Source organism: Acanthopagrus latus, chromosome 10 (genome assembly GCF_904848185.1).
Source record: "Acanthopagrus latus isolate v.2019 chromosome 10, fAcaLat1.1, whole genome shotgun sequence".
Taxonomy (NCBI): domain Eukaryota; kingdom Metazoa; phylum Chordata; class Actinopteri; order Spariformes; family Sparidae; genus Acanthopagrus; species Acanthopagrus latus.
Genome location: NC_051048.1, coordinates 4,490,901 through 4,509,470, shown reverse-complemented (window position 1 = coordinate 4,509,470; position 18,570 = coordinate 4,490,901). Strand labels below are relative to the sequence as shown.

Here is an 18,570-nt window from a genome sequence, read left to right as displayed (position 1 = left end):
TCGTCCCACCAGGTGATTGGCTCACAGACAGGAACTCAGCCCGGCCCTAAAGGCGATTCTGGGTACCCCGGAACTCCTGGATCCAAAGGAGAGAGAGGGCCACAAGGTGAATAAACACCGCAGTGTCATGCAGACACAAAACACTTGATTAATCCTTTTTGTTTGACATGGAGTTGCTAGATAAAGAACACCAGATACCTTGGCTTAACGATTGTATAATTTCAAGCTAGAGTCAGCGTGTTAATATTAGCTTGTTAGATTGTGAGTGATTATGTGGCACTCCCCTCAGAGGTTCAATTGAATCTTGAATCTATGATATTGCTATTTCTGGGTAGGCCCAGTCAGCTCAATGCTACATAGCTAACTGAGCTAAGTTGCTAACAGGAGTTTAAGTTGGCAGCAGTTAGTGGTTACTTTTTTGGAGTGTGAATTCAACAGGTGGCAAATAATAACATATTTAACTCTATTGTCCCGTCTTTTTCAGGTTTAACAGGCCCTCCAGGAGCACCAGGAATTCCAGCTATTGGTGGTGGTGGTCAGCCTGGACAACCAGGCTTCCCAGGAGAGAGAGGTCAGAAGGGTGAAGCTGGCGTTCCAGGGGTATCTCTGCCTGGTCCCCCAGGACGTCAAGGGGCTCCTGGTCCTCAGGGTTCACCAGGTCTCCCTGGACCGCCAGGCTTTTCCACAGCAGGACAAAACTGCATCCCTGGAGAACCCGGGCGTCCCGGTGTGCAGGGAGAGAGAGGTTACCCTGGAGAGACAGGCCAGAAAGGTGAGAGATGATGGTTTTCATCCAGAAATCAATCAGAGAGCAGACTGTTAGCTATTGTATGTGTATATGATGACTAAATGTACAGCAAAGCTATGAAAATTTTCAGGAAGAAATCGTGTTTTGGAGTTGAAATTTTGTGCGATAATACCAAAAGATGATTAAGTTGATTACATGTAAGTAGAGACGCTGCAGGTGAAATGCACTGGTCAGTTCAGACACTGACCTCGGTGCGGTGATCTGTTGCTGTTTCAGGTGAAAAGGGAGACACTTGTGTGAACTGCTATGGTGAAACCAGTGCCCTTCCAGGTCCCCAGGGACCTCCAGGACCACCTGGATTCCCAGGTAACACCACTCAACCTTCAACTCAGTAGAGTCTCACCAGAAAAAGTAATTTCAAATACTTTATGTAATGACGTTCAGGAAACCCTCCATGTGGACTAAATGAAAGGTGAACTCATGCTAGCTCATGTTATGCCAATGCTAACTCAGATCATTTGGATGGCAAATGTTTGCCAGACCTTCAGATTTATTCATGAGGAGCTCATTATTTTAGCTAAGGTTCTACCTTGCTGCCTAATTGTTATTGATTTTGGCAATGTAAATCTATATTACACAGGAGATTATTGCATTATTAATACTGCATGTGTTATTCCTCCCCTCGCCTCAATTAGGAAATCCTGGCCCCCAGGGTGTCAAAGGAGACAGAGGATTTCCAGGAATACCTGGTGGTGTTGGACCTTCTGTGAGTACTTCTTAATTTTCCCCAAACAGCTCAATTCATTTTAAGATTTATATTCATAACATTGAAATTGTAATCTGGGAATTTTGTCTTTAAATTGAATGAATGAACATATTACGAGCTTTGATTGAATTGCTGATGTCCACTGGGACCATACGTGTCTGGCCATGAGAAAGAATTTGACTGAACAACCTTATCCTCTTTTTTTTTGTTTTGCTTGATCTAGGGTGCTCCTGGTCCACAAGGTTCTCCAGGATACCCCGGAGAGAAGGGAGACCCAGGTGATGCCATCTCAGTGAGTGGCGTACGGGGAGAGAAGGGCGACACCGGCTTCCCTGGACCACCTGGTCTGCCCGGCCTGGATGGTCGACCCGGTCGTGACGGACTGCCTGGAAGTCCTGGACCCAAAGGAGCTCCTGTAGGTGGCTTTCACTTAATCCCTCCATCATGGAGATTGATCCATGATCCATTTCATGACTAATACGTGTACAACAGGGCTCTTTGCAAGTGAAAGGAGAACGAGGGCTCCCCGGTGATCCAGGTTCCCCAGGTATTCCGGGAGACAGGGGTCCACCAGGACCACCTGGCTTTGGACCTCAGGGGCCCTCAGGAGAGAAGGGTATCCAGGGTGTATCAGGAAGACCAGGAGGTCCTGGAGCACCCGGTAAGAAGAATATTTAAGGATTGTTCAACGTCATCATGGACTGCAGACACTTGAGCTGTTCCCACAACTACTTGTCATCCTTGTTTTTTTGTTTTTTCTTCTGTCAACTTTGATTAATTCCTACTGTTGTTAAAGGTGCAATATGTACATATTTTTGCTTTAAGACAGTCAACACTTACCCAAAATGTTCAACAGAATTTGAAAGGGTAATAGTTTTGATACTGGCCTTGTACTTTTATGCTTCTTTAATGGCCAATTAAACTACTGTTAAACAAAGCACCAGTACCAGTTTAATCTGCTCACTGAAACCATCCAAACATCTCTCTCCATGCAGGTGCTAAAGGTGAACCAGGCCTGTCAGTCGCTGAGAAAGGCTTACCAGGACCCAGAGGACAGGATGGAGAACCAGGACTGCCCGGCTCACCAGGTACAGAGTAATTATTTAAGTTTTATTTTTCAAGCAGTGACACATGTTTCTGATGTCTGACCAGCTTTTTAAATTTTTTTTATTTAACTGTTGTCAGGTAACCCAGGTCAGCCTGGACAGCCTGGATTCCCCGGTTTACCAGGAGCCAAGGGTGATCCTGGACTCCCTGGCATCGGACTCCCAGGACCCCCAGGTGCTAAAGGTAAAGACATTCCAATCAAAACTCCTCTCCTATCCCTTTCCTCTTCCCTCCTTGACCTTTACATCCTGTCTGAGTACATCTCATGTCTCCTCCACAAGTGTTCTTCCTCTACCTCACCCTGTATTCTTTTCCCTTTCCTCAGGATTCCCAGGTATCCCCGGACAGCCAGGATCTCCTGGAGGACCAGGCAGACCAGGAGTTGATGGACTTCCCGGCCAGCCTGGAATACCTGGATCCAAGGTAAGTAGGTAGAAAGATGATTTCTTGACCGTCTACTTTACTAAATGACCAGACTTAACCATTAGGCCAACCTCTGTGTGACAGGGCGAGCCTGGCTTTGGTCTTCCTGGCCCTCCAGGTTTACCAGGAGTACCTGGATCTAAAGGATTCCCCGGACCAAAGGGAGATTCTGGTTTCCCTGGCAGCCCTGGTTCACCTGGACGATCTGGATTTGACGGCGCTCCAGGAGCTAAAGGTAGCCTTCATTTACAGCTTTCATGTTTTATAATTTATTGTTGTATGTAAAAGAAAAAGTACAATTACTTTCTCATCTGTTTCTGTGCAGGCGATCCGGGCATACCTGGTACACCTGGAGCTCGTGGACCACCTGGACCCACCACCATTGGCTCAGTGGGACAACCTGGCCCACCTGGTCCTCCTGGCCCAATGGGACCACCAGGTGAGATAGATAACACAGTAAAAGTACCCAAAGAAAGATTTCAAGTAGTGGAGTTTAAGTGTAAAAGAAGCACAACGTGGATGTCAAATGAAGTACAGTTACCTCAAAAGTGTACTGAAGTACAATAGTTGAGCAAAGTTACTTACTACTTTTTTGTGACATTGACTTTCATTTTGGTATATATTGTGCATGTTTGTACATGTTCATCATTTGAAATATTTGTCAGTTGGTTCTCCCAGGACTGTGCATGACCACCCACGTGTCCATGTTTTGGGCTTGTTAAGGTGTCTGGATGTCATTTTGGTTCACTGGTTTAAACTGTGTATATCACAAACTTTCCATGTGAGCACCTGAGCACCTGTCGAGGGTTTGTGTGCTTTGTTGAGAAACACAATCACCCTTTTGGTTGGTGATCGAGGTACAGACTGAGTTTGACTTTGTGTCTATCCTGGAGCCTCTTCTCTCTGCCACCACCTTTTTGTTTTTGAAGACACCACCAGCTCTCTCACTCTGTCTTGACTGCGTCACCACCTCCCACACTTTCTTTGAACACTCAAGGCACTGTCTTAGTGAACACACAACCTTAAATTCCAGTATTTGCGTCTTCTCTCGCCACTTTAACCTCACGGCACTTTTCCTATCGAATGTGCTCAAAAACCACAAATTAACCCACGTTCAACAAAATCATCAAATATTCTGAGCATGCACTGGTTGCTGAATCAGAGTGTTTTCGAAAAAAGGCGGCATCATCTAGATGTTTTAATGCATTTAATGCATTATAATCTGTTCTCCTCATCTTATTTTTGGCTTATTCCAACGCTCCGCCCTCTGCGCTTTGAAACACGCCCTCTCCCTTACCTGCGATGCTCTGACACCAAGGCGAGAAAGGTATTGTGACCCAATACTGGTGCTGGTTGATGGCCATTTAATAGTGTCACATATCACACATGAGAGTGTATTATTGCGTTATACTTTCACACACACACACACACATTTAAATGCATATATTTGTATCAGCTTATATTTTGCCCGATATTTGCCAATATGAAAGCTTTTTTTCCAGAGATTAAGCTGCAGAAAAAAAAGATGTTTCGGGTAATTTATAATCATTCAATTCTCCGTTAACAGTTTCATTATCTAAACAATGCAACCTTAATATCATCATTACAGGATTCCCTGGATCAAATGGCGCAAAGGGAGACCCTGGTCCTCCAGGTCTAGACATCCCAGGTCTGCCTGGCGACCGAGGAACTCCTGGTTTCCCAGGTTCCCCAGGACCACCCGGAACCCCAGGACCTCCCGGAGGACCAGGACGTGATGGCCTGCCTGGACTGCCAGGTAAAATATGACATATACATCATTAATATGTAGTCATGACCTAGTAGAATAAGTGTTAATACCACATATGAGCTACCTAATTATTTGATAAAGAATGATGCTACAACTGATGCTAACTGGTAATAAGCTTTAGATCTGTTTTGTCAAGGAGATTTACTCGCTGACTGACTGACTTACTAGACTGACTAGCTAGCTAATTGACGATCTTGTTAAAGCAGCTCACTAGCTAGCTTAGTAGATAATTGATGTATGTCAGATAGCAAGCGTAAAGACAACATGTGTGAATGGGTCAAATGGGAGACTTTCACATAGGAAACTGTCAGTGTGAAGCCATTTTTTTAACCTTAACCTGATCTCTTTCTATGTTCCACCATTCTTAAATACCCCGCAATTGAGCAGTAACTTGAACATGGTGCCTGTTATTTAGCTGGCTACCTTTCCCAGTGGTTTTGGGGTTTGCTAACTGGTTAGCTAGCTGAATACCAAGAATGCTAGTTTGGTTAAAAGTAGCAGTTAACTGTCTGGCTTAGTGCTTAACTTACTATCTGGCTGTTAATATAATAACGTGTGTGTGGTGGACTACATAGTCGAATATTTTGAACTAAAGTTTTTTGTTTATTTTGTGATCTAACTTCGAATGTCTGACTGTCTGCAGGTACCAAAGGTGACATGGGTCCCATGGGACCTCCAGGACCCTCTGGAGGACCAGGAGGCCCAGGAGGGCCTGGTGCTCCTGGCTTTAAAGGTATGTCCCAAATTTTGAATGGTTTTGAATTGTTAAAATTTGTTAACACTCGTTTGGAGTATCCAAGCCGTTAGAAAACATATAAAAGCACATTGTATCCCAAAGGAATGATTCATGGTATTTTCACGCAAGTAAATATGGGTGTTGTTGCTTCTGTGGTCGATATAAGTTCACGAAGGGTTCGCAACAATCAGCAATGACAAATACATACCAAAAATGAGTACAGAGTAAAGAAAAACAAGGAGCTAAAGATCTCTGATTCGCATGTTCTCCTCTACAGGTGAACCTGGATTCCCTGGCAGAGACGGCACACCTGGCGGTCCCGGTGGTAAAGGAGAGAGAGGCGACCCAGGTGTTATGGGACCCCCGGGAGCTACCGTGACATCAGCAGTCACAAAGGGAGACAAAGGAGATCCTGGACTACCAGGTACAGAGAACACCTTCTCTGCCTCTCCACAAGTGATCTACATTTTGTCTTAAGCCTTTGGAGCTTATTATAGCGCTCACCATTTTATTAAATACACACTGTATTTTTGTGTGGTGTCCAGGTTCACCAGGTTTTCCAGGTCAGAAAGGCATCTCTGGTCTCTCTGGTGATCCTGGACTGCCGGGATCAGATGGACGCCCTGGACTCCCCGGACCACCAGGTGTGTGTACCTCCTTACACACATGCATTTAAAACCACTCATATTAATGCAAGTAGATTTCTAATATCGTCTTTCAATTGTGCAACAGGTCCTAAGGGAGATGCTGGAATCCCAGGAGGCCCAGGCAGTCCTGGAGGTCCAGGACCTAAAGGCGCTATGGGAGAAATGGGAATACCAGGTGGGTTTGAACATCATGCATCTCTCTGTCAAGTCTTTGTTATCCAGTTGGTGATTCACTGAAAGCTTTTCCCAAATGTCTTCAAAAATAGGATGAAATATGAAAAAAAAAGCTCTGAAATGTTTATTTTTGAAAATATTTTGATTCTACCCAAACACCCAAATATATTTTACATCCTGCAGCCATGCTTAAAACTTATTTTTGATGATAGACAACACCTCAGGATAATTTTACATGACCATATACCAAAGAACTAATCAGTGCTGATAATACTCAGTATGCTGATAGATAAAGGAGTGATGATAACACAGTGCACGCTTTGAAATCCTTACATATAACTATGCAGTGTTCTAAGCAGACCTGATGGCATGCAGCAGATGATAGAACGCTCATTACAACCATAACAGACTTTAGACTCGACTTGGACTTCTGAGCCTCTCTGCCACATACGTCTTGCAGATGTTGGCCTAACGAATAGAAGCTACGTTAGATGGACATGGTATGGAAAGAGTTTGCAAATTGGGTAGACGTTGGCGAGGTGACGTTTTTTGATTGACACCACGCCAAAATCTTTCCAGTAATCAAACACTCTCCATACTATGCCTCTCCAAAGTAACATGCACCAACATCTGTAAGACTTGTGTTTGCTACTGGGGCACTGTCCTAATGGATCAAACAGGACCAAACTGACAGTTTCTTTGTTATGAATGCTGATGTTGCATTTTGATGATGTCACAGGACCAGCAGGGCAGAAGGGTCTAACAGGTCAGCCAGGAAGGTCTGGAACCCCAGGACAGCCAGGAGGACCTGGTTTCCCTGGAGCCAAAGGTGAACCAGGCTCTGCCGGCGTTGGACCACCTGGACCTGCTGGACTCAAGGTACATGACGTGACCACTTAAATGTCCTTAGTTGAGAAAAAGTGGAATTTTAGGTTAACACTTTGTTTTATTCATGTCTCTCATAGGGTGAACCTGGCCAGCCAGGGTTCCCGGGAGCTCCAGGACTGAAAGGAACTCCAGGATCACCTGGTCTCCCAGGTTTACCAGGAGGGCCAGGTGCCAAAGGTGACCCTGGTCTGCCAGGATTCCAAGGTAAATCTGATATTTGACAACAACAGTTTCAAGAATGACTCTCAGCTGGTGACAATTGTGAAGCACATATTTAATGCTATCGACTTATACTAAGTATAAAATAAGAAACATTTAATAAATTAACTAAACTGAAGTTAAAGTAAAATAGAAAAAGTGGTATTGATGATATTGGAAAGTAATTTGTACTCAAAGCAACATTTAGTGATGTGTCGATCATCTCCTGTCAGGTCCTCCTGGTGTCTCTGGCCCTAAGGGTCTCGATGGTGGGCCTGGTGCCCCAGGTCTCAGTGGAGCTCCCGGCAGACCAGGAGAGCCTGGCCGACCAGGAGGACCAGGGTTGCCAGGAGAGAAGGGTCAGGCCGGTCGGGACGGGATCCCAGGACCAGCTGGAGTGAAAGGAGATCCTGGTGAGTCACTGCCCAACATGTCTGAAAAATATTATCCTTACCAATCCATGTAGTATACTCAGTATGTATTTGATTTCCTTCACTTCCAGGTCTTCCTGGTTATGGTGGTCCTGGTCCATCTGGTCTTCCAGGGTTGCCAGGTGAGTAACCACCCATTATATGTAAAAAACATTTGTTGTGATTATTGTCTCTGTACTGGTATGACAAACTCTACTTAATTTCTCACTAGGTGCGAAGGGAGACCCAGGTCCTCCAGGAGGACCTGGCACACCTGGTTTCCCCGGCACTAAAGGAGAGGCTGGTTTCCCTGGTTCTCCTGGTTCTAGTGGCAACCCCGGCCCACCTGGGCCCCCAGGACTTGCTCTACAGGGCCCCAAAGGACTTCAAGGACCTCCTGGACCACCTGGAAGAGCAGGTAAAGTACTTCGATTTACTCTTTGTCATCACATGTACTGCCAGAAATTGCTGCCTGGTTTTCTTATCGAGGATTTGTTTTACCCAACTACAGTAGGAGAAGGGTGGTGTTTATTATGTAGGATTTCCAATTAATCTTAGGTCAGGGCCTAAGTTAATTTAACAGCATTATCCAAATGATCTTAATGCAATTAACCCCGTTAATCTGGATTAGTAAACAGGATAAAGAAGCACACTGCCAGATCATGGCCTCACTTACTGTAAAAGCACAAAAGCCAGAGAGTTAAAGATAGCAATAAAGGTATGGCCCAGTGACAGACCATGATAGTGCTTACACTCTGGCCAAATACAAACAAACACTTGTGATCCACAGGTGACCCAGATCTGGTAGTCACACAGGCTATATGAGGCCCTGAAATAGCCATATCTCAGCCAACTGTATGGCCAAGCTCATCCTAATGCCTCCCTATGTTGGACACGGGACTCAATTTAGTTAATTTAGGGAAAACTCAAGCTTGCCGGTGGATACTGTGAAAACCAGACAGCAAATGATGGAACCCGCACTTTAAATGTGAATGCTCTCATCTCAATGTTGACTGATTTGCATGGGACATTGTTGCACCACCAGTGGCCTGTTTGAGCACCACCTGTCCAGTCAGTGTCAACAACACTTACGATAAAAGTTTGCCATGCACACTCCTCCACTCCCCCCCAACCCCGATCCTTTTTCACCAGGAAATATTGGGATGCTCTTCACACATCAATCACTGTTTGTCACTGGGGGTTTGACCACCCCTGCCCCCCAAAAAGAGCATGTGTTTGTACCACTTTGTTTTCATCATGCAGTTTTTTTCCTTTCATCCACCAATCCATCGGTCCTCTTGTCTCCTCACACCCTTTGCCCTCTTCTCATGATCCCATAACGGGGGGAACTGTAATTTATCCATCTCTCCACAGCCATGAAGTTTGTGTGTTTATGTCCTCCTGTGGACATTGTAACAACACAATGTGTGTGTCAGATGTTTGTGGTCACATTCAGTAATGTTAAAGAAATGTCGGTGTGAAACAGCTGAGCCTGGGGCAAACAAAAGACTTTCAACTGAGTCTTAAAATGGAGTTCAAGATACATTTCTTTTAATTGTATTTAATGGAATTCAGTTAAAAGTCCCTTGAAAAACCTGCTTTGGTTTTGCTTAATTGTATTCGACTTTACTTTGAAAATAACTTGGTTCCAATGATGTATACTAATGGATGAAATAATGGACCAATAGAAAACCAAACTTTACCCTTATTTCTCTATTACAGTGTTCTTCCTGCTGACAAAAGAAAAGCAGCAAAGACCGTAACAGTCTTTAAAACACTTGAAAAACAGTTAGCTTAAACAATAATTGATCAAGTTGAGAGTGTTGGGATTTGCCTGTGGTTCAGCTGCTCTGAGTGTGTTTCGTCCCACCAATCAGTCATCTGCATGGGCACTGTTTGTCCCAACACACACTTAAACGTACACATGAGAACTAGTGTGACACAATGCTGGGAATAATAGACAAGGAAAATGCAACTGAACAATTCAAAATCAACAAATTTAGAAAAGCATGTTATTCATTGGTTCGGCAACATGCCAAAATTGTTGGTAACTTTCCATGTCTAATGTGTCAGTTAATTTACTCTACACATGTAAAACTGCAAAAAAAAAAACCCCAAAAACTGATGTATACAATACACTGTGAGATCAAAATGGCATCATGCATAGCACTCTGCTGATTTCATTGTTTGAAGTTTTATGCTAAAATCAGCTGATTTCTGTTATGCAGCTGTAGCTGTAAAATATCAAATTAAATATAGAAAACTCAATAAATTAGTAAATTCCAGCAGTGATGACACAACCCAGCACTCTGTCAGGCTTGCAAAAACAAAAACTTGTCAAGGTGACAAAATGAAGCTATTTTACTCCCTGTTCCCTGTGGCTTGGCCCCACCCACTGTGGTGTGGCCCCGCCTCTTGATGTGATGACACGTGCATCCGGCTGCTGCAGGTCCCTCAGGTCAGATCAACGGCGTCCAGACTTCCTCTGCACGTTCCTTCCAGCACCACCAACTGAGTTTAACACCACGTTTTCTGATCTAGCAGGATCAAATTTCACCCGGGAAATCACTGCATTTTCTCATTCCTGACTCTTACTTCTGCTTTCTAATCACTGTCTTCTTTCACTTTCCATGCACACTGATGGTAGTATAATGCACCTTCAACAAGTAAGCACCCTCTCCCTGAAAAAATGTTTCCGTATCAAATCAAATTAACTTCAAACTCACAGTAGTTTTCTGGCACAATTAGCATGTTGTCTGGATCACGTATAGGTAACCGTCAAATACAAATCTAACAAGAAAACACCAAATATAACTAACTCACTTGAAGCATCAAATAATTGTTTTCAGTTTTCAGAACATACTGTAATTCCAGATCTGTTGGATTTCTACTGAACATTTTTATTTGTACATAAGTGTTGTGAATATTTTGAACACTATGACTCCCCCAGCTAGTAATATTAGTAGTTGTAGTAGCAATAGTAAATACAGTAGCAGTCATAAAACCAGAAGTAGTAGATACAGCTGTGGCTCAGGAGGTAGAGTGGGTCATCCAGTAATCAGAAGGTTGCAGGTTAGATAGTAGTAGCAGCAGATAAGGTAGTAGTAGAGTACTAATAGTAGCAATAGTTCCTACAGTAATCCATTAGCTACTACTAGTAGCAGGAGCAGTAGCACTAATAGTAGTGGTAGTGCTTGTAGTAGCAGCAGTAGAAAATATAGCTCAGGAGGTAGAGTGGGTACCATCCAGTAATCGGAAGATTGCTGGTTTGATTCCCGGCTAGTAGTAGAAGCAGAAGTATATTAAGACTACTTATGGAAGTAGTAGTAATCAGAAGGTTGCAAACAAATAGCAGCTCCAAAGGAGCTTTGGTTAACACCTCGATAAAAAACATTCTGGTTAGTCGGACTGTGTTTCTGTACTGATGCTTGCTTCTGTCTAAACCGCCTCTTCTTTTTGCCCTGTGCCATCAACCCTACTCCGCTTTTCCGGGGAATTCTGGGAACCATAGGTCCTCCAGGTTAGACTCCAGTGGTTTGATGGTTGTGATATGTGCTGTGGTACATGTATCTCATGCTCATTTAATCTGTCTTTACTCCACAGGACAGACTGGACACACAAGTGAAAAAGCACTATTTAGTCTAACTGTGTCACTTTTGTACAATGTCACCTTTACCCAAAAAGTTTAATTCTGATGTTATTTCACCATTTTTGGGGAAACAAAATTGTGTTTTTCTTTTCTTGTCTTTCTCCTTTTTCATTCCCTACTAAAGTTTCTCTGCGATAAATGCTGTCGGAAACAAACCATCTAATTGGTGGAATCAAAGATAGAACCGAAACTAGAAGGAACATAAATGAAGGGCTCACTATGGCTAATATTATTACCTATTATTCCTTAGAAATACACCATCTTTTAACAGACTTCAATTTAATATTTTCTTTGCCAATTTTGGGAATTAAACCATTTTTTAACATCATATACAGTAGCCCAGTGGATCTGTAAAAGGCTGCTTGGATAATATCATATGCAGATGATGTGCTGCTATATTTGTTTATTTTAGGATTCTGTTCTGGTTCAGCTCAGTTTCCATTTACACAGTTAAAAATATGAAGCAAGACTGCACTTGGTCAACCACCACACAGTGTGCTCTTAAATATTAACCTGATTTCTCCTTGTTAAATGGAAACCAAACTGATCCCAAAGAGTATATCATAAGTAAAGACTTCTTGTGTAACCATCTTGTGTTGTTTCTCCATCATTCTGTACCTAATTTTTTTACTTTTCTTGTCTGCTAATGAAGGTCCACCTGGCCCGGAGGGTGTCCGTGGGCCAGCAGGAAGTGGTGGTGTGAAGGGAGAGAAGGGTATTCCTGGTGCTCCTGGCCAGCCAGGCTTCGCCGGATCAAAGGGAGATCCTGGTACTCCTGGATTCCCAGTAAGATCATTTTGTTAAATTAGCTAAATTTGGTCTCTTGAAGTAATGAGAATCTCTAAGAAATAAAAATATGATCCTGAGCCTGAGATGTCTCTTTCCTACCAGGGTTCACCCGGTCTTCCTGGTGCTACTGGTGTGAAGGGAGATATCGGTCTGCCTGGTGTTCCTGGCTTCCCTGGTCAGTCCACAATACTATTACAATATTTTCTCATTGTTCCCTCTATCCAGAAATGTATTTTTATATCATGCTTCCATGTTAAGCAAAGCGAAATTAATTGTTTCATTTGTATTTTTGCCAGGACCAAAGGGAGACCCAGGAAGTCCTGGTGGTGCCGGTCTTCGTGGTGATCCTGGAGAAGTTGGACCCACAGGTGCATTAACACATATATCATTTTCATACAATGAATAGTGAGATGAGCTATATACATACAAGATAGAGTTTTCTCACTTTCACACTGAAATTCTGTTGAATTCAACACAAAACATTGAGATTTTCCTTTAAAAACTTTTTTGAATTCAAATGGATTATTTTTTACCTCTAGGACCTCCTGGTGACCCTGGTGTACCTCCAGCACCCATTGTGGTGAAGGGAGAGCGAGGACCACCTGGTCCTCAAGGCCAGCCTGGTAGTCGAGGACTTCCTGGTTCTCAAGGACGTGATGGACTTCCAGGTGGGTAACTGTGGAATCTGGACATGATGAAGGTCACAAGACTGTTGCATAAGAATTTATTACTGTCCCTGCGATGCTGTTGATCTTGACTCTTACTGATGTTGACATCCTTGTCTAACCTTTTTACATTTACATTTAGCAGATGCTTTTGTCCAAAGCGACTTTTTAAATTCAAAGTAATTCCAGCATCAGATATGGTTGGTCATTTAACAAAGAGGTTTTTCACTGCTCTCAGGTCAGCCTGGTGACCCTGGAGATCCTGGTTTGGAGGGTCCTCCTGGCTTCAGCGGTCCACCTGGCAGGAAGGGAGACAGTGGACCGGCCGGTCAACCTGGTGAGTGGAACAGTCAAACCTAGAGGCTGATCTTTCATCAGTCATGAACCATCACATCGCACCTGGCTCAGCCTTTTGATGTGGTGTTGTGGTTTAAAATTTGCTCTATGTCTGAAAGTTGGCTGAAGAACTTGATAAACTAGAAATATAATAGCTGCCCATTTCTAAAATATCCCTATTCCCCGAGTGTAGGTCAGCAAGGCTACCCTGGTCCCCCTGGTTCAGATGGTCCACAAGGTTCTCCTGGTCTACCAGGATCAGTGTCTGCGGCTCATGGCTTCCTCATCACCCGCCACAGCCAGGGTCAGGATGTTCCTTTCTGTCCTGAGGGAACTAACCCCATCTATGACGGTTACTCCTTGCTCTATGTGCAGGGTAACGAGAGGGCACACGGACAGGATCTTGGTACGTAAACAGGATGCTCACATTTAAAAAGGTTTATGCTACAATCTCATTGTATCAAAATCACTTCATATTTTTTATCTTCTAGGCTCTGCCGGCAGCTGTCTGCGCAGGTTCAGCACCATGCCCTTCATGTTCTGCAACATCAACAATGTCTGCAATTTCGCCTCCCGCAATGACTACTCCTACTGGCTGTCCACGCCTGAGCCCATGCCCATGTCCATGGCCCCCATCACCGGAGAGAGCATCAAGCCTTTCATCAGCAGGTAGGGATGGAGACAAGGAAGAAGATGAAATGGGTTGGATGCAAGTGGTTTGATTATATTTCTGCGTATGTCTAGGTGTTCAGTATGTGAAGCTCCAGCCATGGTGATTGCAGTCCACAGTCAGACAATCCAGATTCCAGATTGCCCTGACAAATGGTCCTCTCTGTGGATTGGATATTCCTTCATGATGGTAAGACAAAATACCTATACCCACCGGTACTTGTCCTCAGCATCCTCTCTAACTTACCTTTCAGCATTTGGCACAGTTCATCTACGCACTGCAGTACATAACCAGAGTCCCCCCCCCTCCATCCACAGCACACTAGCGCAGGAGCAGAGGGCTCCGGTCAGGCCTTGGCCTCACCCGGCTCCTGCCTGGAGGAGTTCCGCAGCGCTCCCTTCATAGAGTGCCACGGCAGAGGGACATGCAACTACTACGGCAACTCCTACAGCTTCTGGCTGGCAACTGTAGAACCCTCAGAGATGTTCAGGTACGGATACACAACTCTGCAGGATGGTTTAGTTGTTAGAGGTCACTTTCCTGTGACGTATGTGGCAACATGCATTTTTCATCACCTTTTTCTGAAATATTTTCATCTAAAGTGCTAATTCCAATGCCTTGCAAATGTTTCACAATAAAAATCTGTGCATACGCCCATCTATCCTTAGGGTTGTCCCTAGCATAACCACCCTTACCTTTTTCCCCTAACAGGAAGCCCCAGTCGGAGACTTTTAAAGCGGGTAACCTACGGACGCGCGTCAGCCGCTGCGTGGTCTGCATGAAGAGTACGTAACGGCACACGGCGGGGGATGCCTGATCGACAACAAGAGATGATTGGATGACGGGGGACAAGTAGGGGGGTGGTGGTCACAGCGACGGATAGGCCGTCATCGTGGTGACAAAGTGGAATTCCAATGGTGCATTGTCTTCCGGAAAAAAAAAACTAAACAAAAAAAAAAACTACAACTTAAACAATGGTGCTACTGTGCAACACAGCTTCTATAAAAAAAAAAAGAAAAGAAAAAACTGACGAAAATAAATCTTACATTTAGTCTTTGTTTTTCTTAAGAAGTTACCTCAAAATGACAGCAGAGCAAAATCCACTAAATGGTGCCATGATGGATGCGCGACAACAAAAAGTGCATTTTTCATTTCTTTCCCCTTTTTCCCAAAAGGATCAGTTTCCTTTCTCTTAAAAAAAAAGAAAATCACTTTTTTTTTCGACGTTGTTGCAACAAAAATGTGATCCTGCACATCCATTCTTAGACAGAAGTGCTCCTTTTTTTTTTTGTTTGTTTTCGGCCTTGTTGATGAGGAGTGGATGGTCTCGGCACTTTGACTTCGGAACATCCAAGATGAGAGATGCACTGACGATGAGCTTTCCTTAGTGAGACTGACAGCCTTTTTTTTTTTTTTTTTTTTTACCACTAGCTCTTCATTCACATGCTCTTCCTCTCTCTCGCTCTCTCCGTCATTTTTCTGTCATTTAACGTTACATTTGGTGGTACTAACCCTGCTGTAGTGCGCCCTCTAACCGTCAGCCTACACCTTCTTCCTCTTACTTTATTTTTTTTTTGTAAGTAATTAAATGTGTATATTGTGTAAAACACCTTTTTGTTTTTAGTGTATTAGGTCCTGAATCTGTACCAGTTCTTTTGTTATAAGACAATTTTCCAGGTTCTTTTTAGCTCACACACTTCACGCTTTCACACACATACAAACAAACACACACATACATTCACCTCAGTTCACTGCTCACTGACACACTCAGATATTGTACAAAGTAAGGCTTTTATGAATGAAACAGTATTTTATATATAATAAATATATATTTGAAAAAAGAGGATAAAAGGTATATAAACTTTATTCGGCTGTGGGGAGATTGTTCGCTGTTTTCAAACACAAAGGTCAAGGCATTTCACCGATTAAAATAAATCTAACTACTGAGCAAAGACAAGAGCCATTTTCCCTTCAAATATAACGGTCTTGTATGATATTAACGACACCAATCGCTTAAAAATCTTTTGTACTCAATTTGTAGAATTAATAAAAATGTTGAACTGAAATAAAGGGGATTTGCTTCTAGGTAGTCTAATGATTGGGAAATGTTCCAGATATTTGTGCGGAGAGAAAAAAAAGAAGAAGAAAAAAAAAAGGATTTGAATTTAAATCTTTTTGGCTCCTTTGATTAGAAAACCGTGATATTTGTTTTGTGTTTTTTAACATTTCCAGGTGCTGGGCTTCGCTGTAAAAAGAGGGCCTTAGGTTTTTTGAGGGGCTCACTTTACAAAAAAAAAAAGAGAAAACCCTTCAAATTCCCCTTTCACTGGCTTGAATTTGTATCCAAAATTGGTTTGAAGTGTTCGCACTCGAGCCTGTCGAGACACAGGTGGGAGATCAGGTGTGACAGTGACGCCTGATGTGACGCTTCTCTCACACCAGGTGTTCGCACTCCTGATGTACTGTAAGTCTACAAGAGCTGTTCTACGGGGGGGAGGGGGAGAAATGTTTTCCTGTGATTTTATTGTTATTTTTATTTTTTCAAAACTGCATTTATGAATTCTAATTTTTGTCAACCTGGGGTGCGATTTAAAAAAATGTGTATTTTTTTTTCTTTTTTTGTTTTTTTTTTTTCGTTTGTTTTTCATGTTATGTTATCCAGAAGTTGTTATAAACTTTTAAGACTGAAATAAATACTATGTCCAAAGTGCCGTCTTTTGAAAATGAATCACCAAGAGGTTACAGTGGAATATAAGCATTACGTACATTTTGAGGATTTCTTTTAAGTTTTTTTTTTTTTTTCCCAACATTATATTCAGTGTGAATATTTTGCAGAAAATGTCTGAAACTAGCAGCAACATGTTTCACTACAAGCTCTAACATCTTGCTCTTACAACCAAGCTAACTTTATTTCTAATGTGATTTTTGGAATTTCTTTCATTATCAATTGTGTAGCTGGGCAATATTTCGACATCATGTCATTATCATTATGGTTTGGCTGAAAGTTACTACATCACTTCTGTAACCAATAGTGATTTTCTGGATGTCCTGCTGCTGTTTGACCAAACCTCTTCGCTCGATGGACTTGTGACTTGTCACACCTTACTTGACTTTCTCCTTTTGCTACTGTAATACCTGCAGCCACCAGCAGAGGTCGCTACTTAACAACAACACACATATTAGAGTCATAATAAGCTGCTTTCTCACTCCACCAAGTTTTTCTTTATAAACTATTCAATGTAGCACTAGGTAGTATATTGTTGTAGATTTTGGATAACATTATATCTTGATACGGCATGAGTGTTGTGTTTTCCTGGTTTTAAAGGTTGCGTAACAGTGAACTTGTCATTTTCTGAGCTTATCAAACTGCTCTCATACTTGTCTTGACTCTCTCAGGTTGCATTTACACTCTGCAATCCTTACTGTCCAGTTTGTTTAACCCTTGCATAATAAAAGAACATCCAGGAATGTGAGAGGACCATCAATGAGCAAGATGATACAAAATAAGTCACTATTTTGCGCTCAGGCCCAAAGCAATATGAGCGCAGCCCAGCGAGGAACATGCTACGGCACGGTACCGAGCAACTGCGCCGAGGATGAGGGCACCCATAGACCTTATATCCACATTACTGATGATTATTTAGCAGAAAATATCAACAGTCCATATAATATTGTCTAAATGTATAATATATTCAGATATTTGATCAAAAATAGTAATTTTCAATGTTGTTGCCCAGTTGTAGCATTTATGAAGCGCTTTTTAGGAGATTTCAAAATATCTCAATAATATTTGGTGTCCGTATCAGAGGTTTTTCCATTTTTTGTGCTCCACAGCAAAACAGTGTTGCATCCTTCTCCTTAATGACTGAAGTAGACACAGACTAGAAACGTACAAGAAAAAACTGAAACAAAGAGAGCGTAAAAGGGCTCTGGTGAGTGAATAATGACCGATTTTTTTCATTTTCCAGTGAACTTATCCTTTAATAAGATGTATATTAGTATGGAACGGATCTTTATATCATCTTTGCAAGGTAAGTTTTATTTTTTTATTTTGTGAGGGGAAACAAAAACTCCCACGTTGTCAACAGGAGCGACACAAATCTCTGTGACTTGCTGAAACCTTCCTGGAATTATGAGACCAAGAGATGCACCTCCCTCCACTTCCTGTTTTGAAACAGAGCCAGACCCGTTCAAAATCCTGCCTCCTCCACAGATCTACAGCGTACAGTTACCATACTGTCAAGTGCCTGAGCAGACAATCAATATAGATCACAATGTAGAGCTGTGAGAAGAGAATCAGAAAGAAACCCAGAACTGTCCTCAGTCTTCATAGTCTTCATACTGACGCCTGTCCTGTTGGAAAACACCATGGAAGAGGATTTACAGGAAGGACTTCAAGCTGCTTTAGGACCTCCAGATGTGTCAGATACACCACAGGAAAATCTTTGTGGCAACGAGGAAGAAGAGCCTAAGACCAGAGCTAAATTCTTAAAATACTCATGTGAAATAACCCTGGATCAGGACACAGCTAACCCTCGACTGTAACTTTCTGAGGGCAACAGAAAAGCAACGAAA

At 42.7% G+C, this 18,570-nt stretch overlaps 1 protein-coding gene across 5 annotated transcripts in view; it reads left to right on the top strand.

Moving 5' to 3' along the window:
• The window catches only part of col4a5 (collagen, type IV, alpha 5 (Alport syndrome)), a 42,852-nt gene extending 26,149 nt beyond the window's left edge, over positions 1 to 16,703 (top strand). For 2 of the 5 annotated variants that reach the window (XM_037111034.1, XM_037111037.1), the window contains 34 exons: positions 13 to 106; positions 485 to 772; positions 1,025 to 1,114; positions 1,444 to 1,514; positions 1,738 to 1,929; positions 2,007 to 2,175; positions 2,510 to 2,602; positions 2,700 to 2,804; positions 2,947 to 3,044; positions 3,129 to 3,279; positions 3,370 to 3,483; positions 4,363 to 4,371; positions 4,654 to 4,821; positions 5,477 to 5,566; positions 5,847 to 5,993; positions 6,115 to 6,213; positions 6,302 to 6,391; positions 7,130 to 7,269; positions 7,356 to 7,482; positions 7,710 to 7,889; positions 7,979 to 8,029; positions 8,119 to 8,304; positions 10,336 to 10,344; positions 11,398 to 11,406; positions 12,188 to 12,321; positions 12,427 to 12,499; positions 12,621 to 12,692; positions 12,864 to 12,992; positions 13,228 to 13,326; positions 13,519 to 13,731; positions 13,817 to 13,994; positions 14,070 to 14,184; positions 14,313 to 14,485; positions 14,707 to 16,703. In XM_037111034.1, the coding sequence (XP_036966929.1) occupies positions 13 to 106; positions 485 to 772; positions 1,025 to 1,114; positions 1,444 to 1,514; positions 1,738 to 1,929; positions 2,007 to 2,175; positions 2,510 to 2,602; positions 2,700 to 2,804; positions 2,947 to 3,044; positions 3,129 to 3,279; positions 3,370 to 3,483; positions 4,363 to 4,371; positions 4,654 to 4,821; positions 5,477 to 5,566; positions 5,847 to 5,993; positions 6,115 to 6,213; positions 6,302 to 6,391; positions 7,130 to 7,269; positions 7,356 to 7,482; positions 7,710 to 7,889; positions 7,979 to 8,029; positions 8,119 to 8,304; positions 10,336 to 10,344; positions 11,398 to 11,406; positions 12,188 to 12,321; positions 12,427 to 12,499; positions 12,621 to 12,692; positions 12,864 to 12,992; positions 13,228 to 13,326; positions 13,519 to 13,731; positions 13,817 to 13,994; positions 14,070 to 14,184; positions 14,313 to 14,485; positions 14,707 to 14,788 (4,038 nt within the window). In that variant the 3' untranslated portion in view covers positions 14,789 to 16,703. The remainder of the gene's footprint in view (positions 1 to 12; positions 107 to 484; positions 773 to 1,024; positions 1,115 to 1,443; positions 1,515 to 1,737; positions 1,930 to 2,006; positions 2,176 to 2,509; positions 2,603 to 2,699; positions 2,805 to 2,946; positions 3,045 to 3,128; positions 3,280 to 3,369; positions 3,484 to 4,362; positions 4,372 to 4,653; positions 4,822 to 5,476; positions 5,567 to 5,846; positions 5,994 to 6,114; positions 6,214 to 6,301; positions 6,392 to 7,129; positions 7,270 to 7,355; positions 7,483 to 7,709; positions 7,890 to 7,978; positions 8,030 to 8,118; positions 8,305 to 10,335; positions 10,345 to 11,397; positions 11,407 to 12,187; positions 12,322 to 12,426; positions 12,500 to 12,620; positions 12,693 to 12,863; positions 12,993 to 13,227; positions 13,327 to 13,518; positions 13,732 to 13,816; positions 13,995 to 14,069; positions 14,185 to 14,312; positions 14,486 to 14,706) is intronic. The other 3 variants (XM_037111035.1, XM_037111036.1, XM_037111038.1) reach the window with 3 other exon arrangements.
• Positions 16,704 to 18,570: the final 1,867 nt, after the last annotated feature.